The sequence below is a fragment of the Nelusetta ayraudi genome, unplaced genomic scaffold (assembly GCF_046127955.1).
Source record: "Nelusetta ayraudi isolate G7.1 ecotype Tasmania unplaced genomic scaffold, CSIRO-AGI_Nayr_v1 ptg000063l, whole genome shotgun sequence".
NCBI classification, from domain to species: Eukaryota; Metazoa; Chordata; class Actinopteri; order Tetraodontiformes; family Monacanthidae; genus Nelusetta; species Nelusetta ayraudi.
The window spans coordinates 3,661,953-3,673,285 of NW_027466113.1; the positions used below are offsets into that span (position 1 = coordinate 3,661,953).

General features: G+C 44.6%; 2 protein-coding genes across 3 annotated transcripts in view; both read right to left on the reverse strand.

Moving 5' to 3' along the window:
* Positions 1-5,385, reverse strand: part of LOC142898358 (F-actin-uncapping protein LRRC16A-like) — a 53,220-nt gene extending 47,835 nt beyond the window's left edge. Inside the window, exons 1-2 of one of the 2 annotated variants that reach the window (XM_076041286.1) lie at positions 4,713-5,385; positions 1,183-1,280 (exon numbers count right to left, since the gene is read on the reverse strand). In XM_076041286.1, coding sequence (XP_075897401.1) covers positions 1,183-1,280; positions 4,713-4,752 — 138 coding nt within the window. In that variant the 5' untranslated portion in view covers positions 4,753-5,385. The remainder of the gene's footprint in view (positions 1-1,182; positions 1,281-4,712) is intronic. The other variant, XM_076041287.1, reaches the window with a different exon arrangement.
* A 1,740-nt stretch (positions 5,386-7,125) lies between these two features.
* On the reverse strand, positions 7,126-9,407 carry LOC142898263 (tumor necrosis factor receptor superfamily member 11B-like). The gene is made up of 5 exons (XM_076041117.1): positions 9,297-9,407; positions 8,287-8,683; positions 7,768-7,947; positions 7,602-7,683; positions 7,126-7,429 (listed from the first exon to the last, which is right to left on the reverse strand). Exons 1-5 carry the CDS (start codon positions 9,297-9,299, stop codon positions 7,210-7,212), a joined length of 882 nt encoding a protein of 293 aa, XP_075897232.1. The 5' UTR covers positions 9,300-9,407; the 3' UTR covers positions 7,126-7,209.
* Positions 9,408-11,333: the final 1,926 nt, after the last annotated feature.

Genomic DNA, 11,333 nt, shown 5'->3' on the forward strand with positions numbered 1-11,333 from the left:
ATACACTTATCGCCGCAGATATGCATGAACTCAAACCGACAGCTCTCTGACTCAGAGGTTAATTCGGCGTGGGAACTCTTCTGTCTCAGCTATCTTTAGCTGCTCATCCAATCTAAGTCTGGAAGGAGCTCCTATGCATTTTTAATCATCTCCCAAGCATTAATTATTAAGCGTGCAGGGGGTGAAGCGTGCAGGGGGTGAACAACCAGCGGTCAATGGTCCAAGACCCTGTTTTTTTTTTTTTCCCCTCCTGGCTGATATGGACAACTGCAGGTCTGGCAGAATAAATAAGCGTCTTCAGGCTGCTGCCAGTCAATTCCATTCAGTTTAACTCAGCGCTTTTAAAAAACTGTCCAAAGAACGAAGGTTGCTGCAGTTGTTCAGTCAAAGTTACAGAACCACCTTCACATCCCTGACCTAGTTTTGCATCAAAGTCCAAATCTTATCCAAGTCACATGTCTATCTGAGAACCTTAAATACCTTTGAGAATCCATTATGTCCAATTGGCCACACAAATAGATGCCCATAAATAGACATGTACAGTAGATCACACTTTAACAAACCACTGGAGCCACAACTGGACACTGACACGTCCTGCTAGAAGCTGCATTTTGCATATATTCAAAATGTACAGCCCACAAAACAAACAAACACAGAAAAAGGTATTTGTGACCCATTAACAAGGTTGAATGCTGATCTGGTGCAAGACCTGTAGATCTCGCTAGCGAGCATGAAATCAATTCCACTGGAGCAAAACCTGTGGCACCAAGGTCTTCAAGCCGGAACACCAGAATCACTCATTAAATTAAAAAACAGCTTAAAATGAACAGAGAGTCTCTGGAGGGAAAGCATCAGCATGAAAGTTCAATAAATAGAGAATGTCATCACTTGCAAGTAAAAGACGGCGGGGAAAGGTTTGACATTTTCCTCAGACCAAGTCCGCGACATACGAGTTTGAAGTGCAGATGAAAAACCCAACACATCAGATTAGAGCTCAGCCCTTTGAAATAACGCCGCCTTCCCAGCATCCAACAGTTACTGAGGCCGAGTCACAGAGGTTCTGCCGTCCCTAAATAAGAGATGCACCTTTCAAAAGCAGGAGAATGTGGGACACGGCGATGAAGATGGTTTTAGCATTCCTGGAGGAGAAGAGGCCCGAGAGCAGCGGGGGAGTCGACTCACCAGGACTCTGTTCTCCGTCCTGTCTCCTTTGATCTCCAGCTTGACTCGCCTCCTCAGTGACAGCTTCACCTTCCTCCCCACGGCATCCCTCACGCTCTCTGCACAACAAAAAAAAAAAAAGCAGGGAAGAGATCAGATCAAGCGGAGGAAAGAGAACGGCTCTAAAACAAGAGAAAACAGGAGGACCCCTTGTTAGCAAGCGTCTGAGGCAGAGAGCAGAGATCGCTTCACGGCTGCTGAGGAACATTACACACTTGTTCAATCCAAACTGTTGAGTGTTAACGGAAGACAAACCGAGACAAAAATCTGCTAGGTGTGAAAGACTTGAAAATCTTGATTTAATAATAACAAAATAATATCAACTTTGCAATACGGTTCAAATGTGAGAAAATGCTAAAGACGACGAGGAACATTTGAGAGGGGTTAAAATTAGATGCCTGGCTGCTAACAAGCACTGTAGTTAGCCGCTAGCCGTGTCAGCCTGTTAGCCGCCGGCATCGTCTCCGCTACGCTTCACACTGACAGCGGCCTGAGCCAAGGTCAAGGTCAAGAGCAAGCTTTTATTGTCTCATAAGTGTGAACTTTGTCTTGGGCCCTTCAGCCATGAGATGAGAGCACACAGAACCAAGTGCTAACAGCACAACAGTGACCACGATGGAGATAGGACTCAGCACAAAGCTGTCATTCAAAATATGTACAAAAATGAACCAATCCACAAAAATGAACGATCTATAAAATTGAACATGAATAACACAAGGTACTAATATATCAAAATACCAGTTTTTAATACCTGCTCTGTTCGCAACACATTTAAAATCTGCAATACCTCCAAACAAAGGGTGCAGCTGAGGCTGTCGTGCCAATATATTTGTGATTTCTTTTTTTTTTTTTTTTCATTTGAATAAAATACTTAATGGCTAGTTTGTATTTAGTCACACAAGAGGACGCAGGTAGAAATAGACCCACAGGAAAAAGCAGCGAGTGGATGTTTAGGTGCCATACGGAGGCAGGATGTAGAAATGTGTGATTTTTAAGAAAAAATATATTCCACTAAACAACCCAGTTGCCACTCAAAGAAGCACAATGTCTGGCTAGCATGCAGAGTGACGCTCCGACAGTCTGATTCCACCTTGCTGGAGCTGAGAGGAGCAGAAGTGGGTCATCTGCCTCCACGCTGCTCACTCAGCCGCCACATTTAGCGGCTGCTGAATTCTGCTCACATGTGTCTGAATGAGACTGTGAGAGACTGTGTGTGCGAGGGAGAGAGAGAGAGAGAGAGGGAGAGACAGAGTGTGCGAGTGTGCGTCTGCGTTAGCATGCCAGATTCCTCGCCTACAGCCTCCCTCAAAGTATCGTCACATCAAAGTGAAACTAACAATTAGGCACCCTGAAAAAACCTGCCAGCAGGAAAATGTGCAGCGTTTCCTGCTGCAGCGTTCCTCCACTGCGTCTCTCATAACACGGCTTTTAATGAGCAGCTTGAGTTTTATTTTTATTTTTTTCAAGCGTTAGCTGTCTAAAACCTCATTTATCTTCAGCTATTTTCATTTAAAAAATAATGTAACTATCAAGCCGTCCTGACGTGCGCACTTGGCCGAATGTGAAGGTCGGTCCAGTGCAAAAAGCTGGAACTGGGGAAACTGAAGGTGCTGTAAAAGCCCTGACAGACACTTCACAAGGCAGTAAAGTCCACACACAACCCAGGTTAGTGTTTGTTTTTGCAGATTTGACCTTTGCTTTTATTGGATGTTATGGGACCAACTGATGAGCTATTCCATAAAGATAAAAGTGTCCCTCCCGCCAAAACGTAGTTGCTAAACTTTTGCTGTTCATGTTGTAAACTGCATGCAACCTCCCATAGTAAACTCGATGGTTCTGTTTATTTAGCCCTCTGTTTACAGCCTGCGTGGGATGACTCATAGCTTCCTGTTAAAACTGATGCTTTGTTGCACCTTCCACATGTTTGGAAAGGGGATAAAAACGAGGCGGCTGTTAAGTGACCTCGGAAGCTGTAGACGTCGGAAAAGACATTTGCTGCCCTTTGTGACATCACAAATATGTCACCGAGATTTCTTTCCAAGACTGAGTGGATCAAGAACAGCAGGTAAAGTGGCTGGAACTTCTCCCCTTGGCCTATTTCTCCAGATGCTGCTCCACCGACACCCACACGATGCTGAATCACCCGCAATGTTTCCAGCAGCGAGCGGCTCGCCACATGACAACGCCTCATTACGGGAAGATTCACGGGAAAACTAAGTTCCCTTGTGCTCGCTGAGCACTGCAGGACGCACTGGTCACACATGTCGGGACGTAAATAAGATCTAGTTTTAACTCCTGACGAGACAACGTCCCGTTTCGAATGAGTTTTTCTTTAGTCAGCGAGTGAATCATCGCCGCGAGCCAATCATCAACTGCACTGAATCACCCCCACAGCTCACTTGGCTTCTTGGACTCAGGGACAAAATATATATTTCTCAGGAATCTCGTTTGCAAAGGGAAATGAGATAATTCTGCTTGACAGCAGAGTTTAATTATACTGGATATTGTCTCAGCCTCAGAGCTGCTGGGAGGGAAGCTGACGGTCCACACTGGACTCCGCCGACACACAAAGACTCTCTGTTAGCAGCATCTCTGCTCCGCCTCAGACAAACAAATACATATTGAAGAAAAGAGAAAAAAAAGCAGCGTGGGATAGCAGCGCGAGGGCACGGGGGCATTAATAAGGCTGCAGTCTGGGCAACGCAGTGACTCGGCGGCAGAAATATTTCATGACTCAGTCAGTCGGGGAGTCTGTGACAGGACATTTTCCTCTGCAGCCTATTCAAATCTCCCCTAAGGAGGCAATAGAAGCAGAGGGAGCCTGAGGATGCGCTCGAACAACGTTACACCTAGACGTCAAAAACGGGGGCTGCTTGGCCAAAACAAAGAGATGCCAAACTTTAAATACACGTGTCAACATTTTTTATAAGGTAAATGCCAACAAGGAAGACTGCGAGTGGAGAACAGGCATCGGCAGAGGATGACACTACTACTGCTGCTGCTCTCATGAACTATTTGGCTCTTCTTCCAAATAAAGACATTGGTTCCCAGAATTATATATTTAAAAAAAAAAAACCCTTCCAAGTACCTGGGTCAAGCCAAAGTGAAGCCTCGCTGAGAGGGTTTCAGTCTTTCTGGAGAAAACGACCTTGTTTACACTGCATACACGCATGTTTGTATTCCTTTAACAGTGGGGGCCAGTTCACTGCAAAGCAACCTGACCATGTAGGGCTTTGGATGGACTGTAGAACAATACACAACACTTTGTTCTAGCACACAAAATAGAAATTAATTATTTATTTATTTTTAATTGCAGCCTATTTTATATTCTGTATTCTGTGTTTAAAGGGCGTGAATGAGCTCTAACATTCAGGAACACATGCACACAGTGAGCTGCTATTGCTGCTGCTGCTGCTGCTGCTGCAGGTCTCCCTGCTTGTTCAGTTCAGGGACACATGGCTCCAAAACACACGCACCATGCTCGTCCTTACCCAGCAGCTCTTTGGCGACCTCTGACACCTCTTCGCTCATTTTTGCAGAAGATAAGATCCAAAACGAATAAAAATTGAAATAAAGCCGTCCGCGGAAGTTCGATCAGCACATCCAGAGGAGAAGCCTTCAGGACCAGGAGGAACCCAGGGGTGAAGCTCCAGGTGCCTCCGCCTCCGCCGCCGCCGCCGGTGTGTCTTCCTCCCGGTTACATGCTCCCTTCCGTCTGCGGCGGCGAGCGCACAATGTATCCGAGCATCTCTTCACGGCTGAGCAGGTTCAGAAGCTGAAGCAGCGGCGATGGGGAATAAAATAAAACGCACAAAATAATAATAGAAAATAAAGCGAAGCAGCGGCAGCGGCGCTACTGTTTCTTTGGGATCATGATGGAAGCCTGCAGCAACGTCGTGCGTCCCGGGAACGTGAAGAAAGAAGCCGAGCGAGAGCCGCACATCCTCCGGGGCCGAGTCGCGGCCCTGCCGTAAAGCTGTCGGCACGGCGGCGGTGCCAAGCAGCGAGTCAGTCAGTCAGTCAGACAGCCAGCAAGCCAGCCAATGGGGGCCGAGCGGAGCCCCTCCCCGATCGGTGATGCGGCAGCCGGGGAGCCGCTGTGATGCCGCGGCTGTGTGGCGTGGCACTGGAGGGGCGTGGTGGTGGTCGCTGCTGTCTGTCTGACTGGACTGTCTGCCCTGATATTAATGAGCAGCCTGCAGCCACAGCAGCAGCTTCCCAGGGTAGGATCTGGCTCCCCCTGGTGGTTGGTGACAGGTTCGCACAGCGTCCCGAGATAGTGAAATACTGCAATCTTGCGCTTCAGGAGCCGGAAAGCCTGATCAGAGGAGATCATCAAATTAATGTGTAAACGATTGCATTTGTATTTCCGGGCACTTTTATTTTGACACCCGGATGTCGATGGACGCTAGGCGAAAGCAGTGTAGAAGGCTAAGCGCTTAAATGAAGTAAGGAAGAGGCACGTGAGAGAGAGACAGGGAAAGTAGACAGTGCACTGCAGACATCTAGAGAGCAAGATTTATGGGCTATCACTGGTCAAGGGCGCACGAGGTACATACAATTCCTTTCTTCCGTACTAACTTTTCTTCGTTGTCAGCAATTGCGTTCGTGTTTTGTTATTGTGTTTGTAGCGTTATATCCTGCCGTAGCCTATTGACACCTGCACACCTGAGTAATGTGAACGCTAATTTGCGCTGCTGAAGCAGCTTCTGTTTTGTTACTTTAAAAGCTTTAACCAATTACAATCAATTTTGTAAATTAAATGACACGATATGACTTTAAATAATGTTTATATTTAGTGATAGCTTTGATACGAACTTTAAACTTGTGGCTTATTTTTTAATTAAAAGTAGCTATATATCATTATTAATTAATGTATGTTGAATATGATTCTTCTAATTTGTAAAAAAGTACTCATCACCTTTATTTTTTATTTTTCACGGAGGTCAATAGTGCTTCTTTGAGCTTTTTAATAAAGGCACCTTTTGACATCAGTACGAAGCGCGGGCCTGATTGGCCACCTACTGATTGGCCAGCGGTAGTTGCAGAATGTGTCCAGTGTCAATCACGTAGTAAGCGTCAGTAAGATTGTATCCATAATTCAAGTTTGCATTTGCATTTTAAATTTGCCTATGCAAAGAATTACCCAAATAAACAATTTCTTTTTTCCTTTCTTTTTTTCCTTTCCTTTTTTTTCTTTCTTTCTTTTTTTTTAAATACAGTATTTTGGAAATTTTACTCAAATACAGATGCTAAAGATGCTAAACCCAGAAACATTGACACTTACCATAAATGCTGCTACAACTACATTAAATGAGCCATACAGAGCAGGTTTCCTTTCTGATCTCTAAATGTGTTGTTGATTTATGGATCTACAACATAGCACCGCTTCGTGCGTAATTACAGATTATACAGCAAAAGTGTGACAATTTACATTCTAGTCCTTTTCAGCTGTCACAGTGGAAACATACGTGTTTTGAGCTCATTCCATATCACTCTGGCAAAAAAAATACTCTTGATTGTGGCTGTGATCTATTCGCCGGAAGCGACCGAGCCTTGTTGATCCTATGTATTGTATGAATGGATTAAACACAATTATCTCTCTACCCTCGGTGCTATTGTAAGGCGCAGGATATTGAAGAGGGGCTATTGCGCCATTTAGTGGTTAGACGTTGAAGTACATTTTTTACAAGTGGCTGTGTCATTTGATCAGAATAGTCTTTATTTAGCTGCCGCACGTGAAGAGAATCTTTTTTTTGTACATACACATGAATAGACATTTACACCATATTATTATTATTATTATTTTTTTTACTGTATTCTGCGAGCTTTTATGTAAAATGACCCTCCACGGGGATTCAGTACAAAATGTGCAGTACAAAAATCTGTCATAGCAAATAAACATTTCACACATTCTCAGTCATGATTCTAATGAAACGTTTGACGCATTTCTTTCAAAGAGGGAGGCATGATCTACTGTATCGGTGGCTAAACTTCTAAACTACAGTCTTGATTCTGCCGCGCAATCTCGCAAAGTAGCTCGTCTAGTTTATCCGGAATGGATCGGAACTGCGTGCCTCTCAGTCTCTCTGGCAGCCTCATCAGCTCGTCCCGCGGAGCCTCGGCCAGCCAAACTTTGATCTGATCCAGAAGATCACCTTTGTGTCTGGGCAGAGTGTTCATGCTGACGTTCCTCTTGTGGACAATCCTGTGGGGGGAGAAGATGGCAGGTTTTTAGCAGATTTAATGACGTCTAAGTAACAAAACAATGTTATTCCCAGCTGTTCCCATCCCACTGGATCTCATCTTTCTTAGCTGCGAAATCATGATGAAATCGCAAAACCAAAAGCAACACATGATTAGAGACAAGACGGACTCACCTGAAGATGAATTTCTTCATTTTTGTTATCCTCATCCTCTGCGTGCTGAATACACCTGAGAGGACTCTCCGGTACGTCTCGCCTGCGACGAGAGGATGAGGTCTCGCATTAGTTACGCACGTTTAGTCGCACTAGTTACACGTTCGGAACTAGAAAATAAACACACCTCCAGTCGTTAAGTCCTGGCAGGTGCCGCACACTGTGTCGTGGTGAACGGAGCCGTTCAGGATCACCGCCTCCCCCAGTGCGCACCCCTGGTGGGGCGCGCACCCACTCAGCTTGGAGAACGAGCTGGAGTAGAAACCCTCGGCGCACGCCTCGCACACAGTGTCGGTTCTGGAGGTGCCTGTCAAAAGAAATTGGAATAAATGATGATCATTTAAATGCGTTAACTGCGCAGGTTGCTGCGTATTTTGGGGGGGGAGGAAGGTGTGGTGACGTTTGGACTCTGTATAAAAGCGTAGCTGACGTTCTAATCAGAAATTGCTTTTTATCCCCAAGGGCAAATTACTTTTTTGTTACAACTCCAACTTGACGTGTTTGAGTAGAAAATAAGAGAAATCAAGCGCGGTATTACCAAATATGAATATATAGTATATACAGGTAACAGAGACATGGTGTCATTTGAAATGATGTGCGTCTCTGACACCTACTACACACGTTGAGCAAAGTGTACACACTGTACCTTTGGTTTTCACACCCTGTCCGGGTCCGCACTCCGAGTGTGTGTAGCAGAAGTCATTGGTCGAGTAGAAGCCCTCCCTGCACCGACAGACGCGGTTGTTCGTGGCCGAGCACGCCATCTCCACCTCCTGGTTCTGGTTCTCGTAGCAGATGGTGTTACAGTAGAGGCACCTGGGCAGGTAGTTCCACAGCTCGGTGTACTGCTCGCCCCCGCACGGCACGCACTTGGTGGGCTCGCTGGCCGTGCAGTGCGCGGCCACGCGCGTGCCCGGGGGGCACATTTCACAGGTGAGGGTTCGGCGGGTGAGCGGGTCCTTGCGCTCGTATGTGCGGGCGGGTTCCGGAGAGCACTCCCCGTTCTGGAGGTGGGCAAGCAGGAGGAGCGCCACTAGGGGGAGCTGTGGAGAGAAAAGGTAATCAGGACAGGGATCAGGATACTGTCTTTGTACAATTTGTGGAGTAAATTTGTAAAATGGGGCTTTGGAAGTAATAATAATAATATTAATAAACTACAATGTATATTATTGTAACACGACAGCAAAACAACACTATTTCATTGGCATGATGACAGGATGATATTTCATTATTTCTATCCCATTTTTACACAATCATAAAAATGGGATAGACTGGATTAACTGTAGCAAGCAGCCGTCTCTTCTAATGCCCAATTATTTAGACCATGGAGAGACTGCCAGGTTATTATTACATCAGCGCATGTTGGCTGCTTCTACAATAACATCGCACAAATTTCATTTTACTGTGTCAAAAATAGCAGGCAAAGGTCTCCTGCTGGTCACCCGGTCAGTCAGTCAGTAGGCTGTTTTGTTCGTCTTCTGTTCCATCTTTCAGTTTCAGATGTTTTTTTCAAAACACTTTTCTTTTTCAAATAGTTACAAGTTGAAATAAAATAACAGCAAAAAGCAACTAATTAAATAAAAATCACTGCACCTACATCTGTTCTCTGTTTATTTCTATCGCCATACAGTTGGAATACAGCCAAAAGATACTCACCATGCTGATGTTGTGTATGTCTTTGCTTCTGTTAAGCTCAGGGCTCGGGTTGATATTTATAGCGTTCAAAAGGAAGTACTTTTGTGGGCGTGAGTGCGGTTTGTGGATTCAAGTTCAAAATTTCAATATAAAAGGTCAACCAGGGAGTTCCACTTACTTGCACGTCTGTACATTGAAGCATGCAAATAAAAATCTCAGCAAGCAGGTTTTTTAGCGTGACTTAAGTCAGCAAGTGACCCCAGAGGAAACTGCTTTCAAATAAAAAGCAGCTTCTCGTTTCCCTGAACTCAGCACGTTCATCTACTGTCATCTACATCTTCTCGCTGCCTTGCGCTGAGAAAGCAAACTATACCTCAGTTTTGATGTCAATCTCTTCCTGTGCCCCTTACAGGATGTTTTTGCTTTTCTGGGAACTTTTTTTTTTGAAAGACCTTTGAATAATACCTATAGTTGTTGCATGGTATCGCCACATGAAAAGTGCCCATCACGACTATTATTTATTACTGTTTACTGTTTGTCAGATAAGTTTGCTTATTTCTGGAACTGTAGCTGTTAAAAATAATACATATTTTTAAAATAAAATCAGTTAAATAAGTTTTTGGATAATCCCCCCCACCCAAAAAAACAAAAAAAAAAAAAAAACCCAAAATCCACAATCATCAAGTTTTACTCTATCATCAACACGATTGGCCACGAAAAAAAATGTCGAGTAAATCTAGCAATAAACAATTCTCCCCCGCTGAGCTTCTAAAAATACCTGACAAAAACTGCTTGGGTATCAAAATGTAGGCCCCAAAGTTTTTTTGTTTTTTCCATGAGGCAGTTTAGCAATTCAAGAAATACAAAAGTGAAGCAAGTGGAAATTAAAGTCTTTTTTTGCTTTGAGTCAAACATCTACAAGACTGTTGTCATTTCCGGTGGTGGCACGAAATGACAGCTGGGGTCGAGTGATCTATCGGTGAATATGAAGCGGAAAATCGCAAAAAAACAACAACAAAATAGCAGACACGAGGCTCTGAATCTTTCCTCTACTGAAGGCATGAGCCAGTCGACCTTTAAGTCACTGCTTTTGTAAAAAAAACAACAACAACAAAGCAGCTTCAATAAATAAGTACTACATAAGCATGAAATAGCATTTTGATCTTTCCGGATTTTTTAAATTTATTTATGTATACCTATATATTAAAGTCAGGTGTTGCTTTGACCAACCTCATGCAGGGTGTTGAAGGTAACAGTGAGTCAAGTGTCTCAGTCTGACATCGGCACCCAGCGGGATTGTGGGATGCGGAGGCGCCTCTGAGCCAGAGCTGCCGGAGTTTCCTCGGAGGAAGACTGTGGTGCGTGAACGTTGCCAAACTATGAGCTGCTTCTCTCCTCACCTTCGAAACAATCACACTGACGGACCACATAACCGGCGTGGATGGAATGCTCTCAAACATTGCCGTAACTTTATCCATCTCGAGTTAAATCCAACCGCAGCCAACCGCAGCTGCATAGATAAACATCACCCAAAGGCTTCTTTCTTGTTGTTTTTTTTTTTTATAAAGACATGAACAAAAAAATTCAGATTTATTTTTTTGCGTGAGTGGAACACACATTAGCACATTGACAGCCAGCAAAAGGGAGGGAGGCAGAGACTTGGGTGTTTTTCACCAATCTGAAAAGAATCTGCCTGCGGCTTGGAAGCTGGGTGACTCCTACAGTGATTAGAAGGCTGCTGCTTCTACTGGTATCTTCAGCCTGCAGGACCTCTGAAGTCTTCGTGTCTCCACCCACCAGCAGGTGGAGAACGCTCGGGCTCCATATCTGACTTAAACTTCACGTTTTTCATTTAACTTGTAGTGACCATTGATGGTTTTGAGACCAACGAGGAGCAGCATGTGTCAGCCATTTATAAAAGGTGATGACCTGGTTGGCTGAGATTTAATTCCTGATGTGTGACCAGAAGCAGGAAGCACCCTTAAAAGTCCCCACAAGGAAATAATAAGTGGTTCCAAGAAGAGATTAGTGAGGATGTTCCTGCAACAGCTGTCGGTA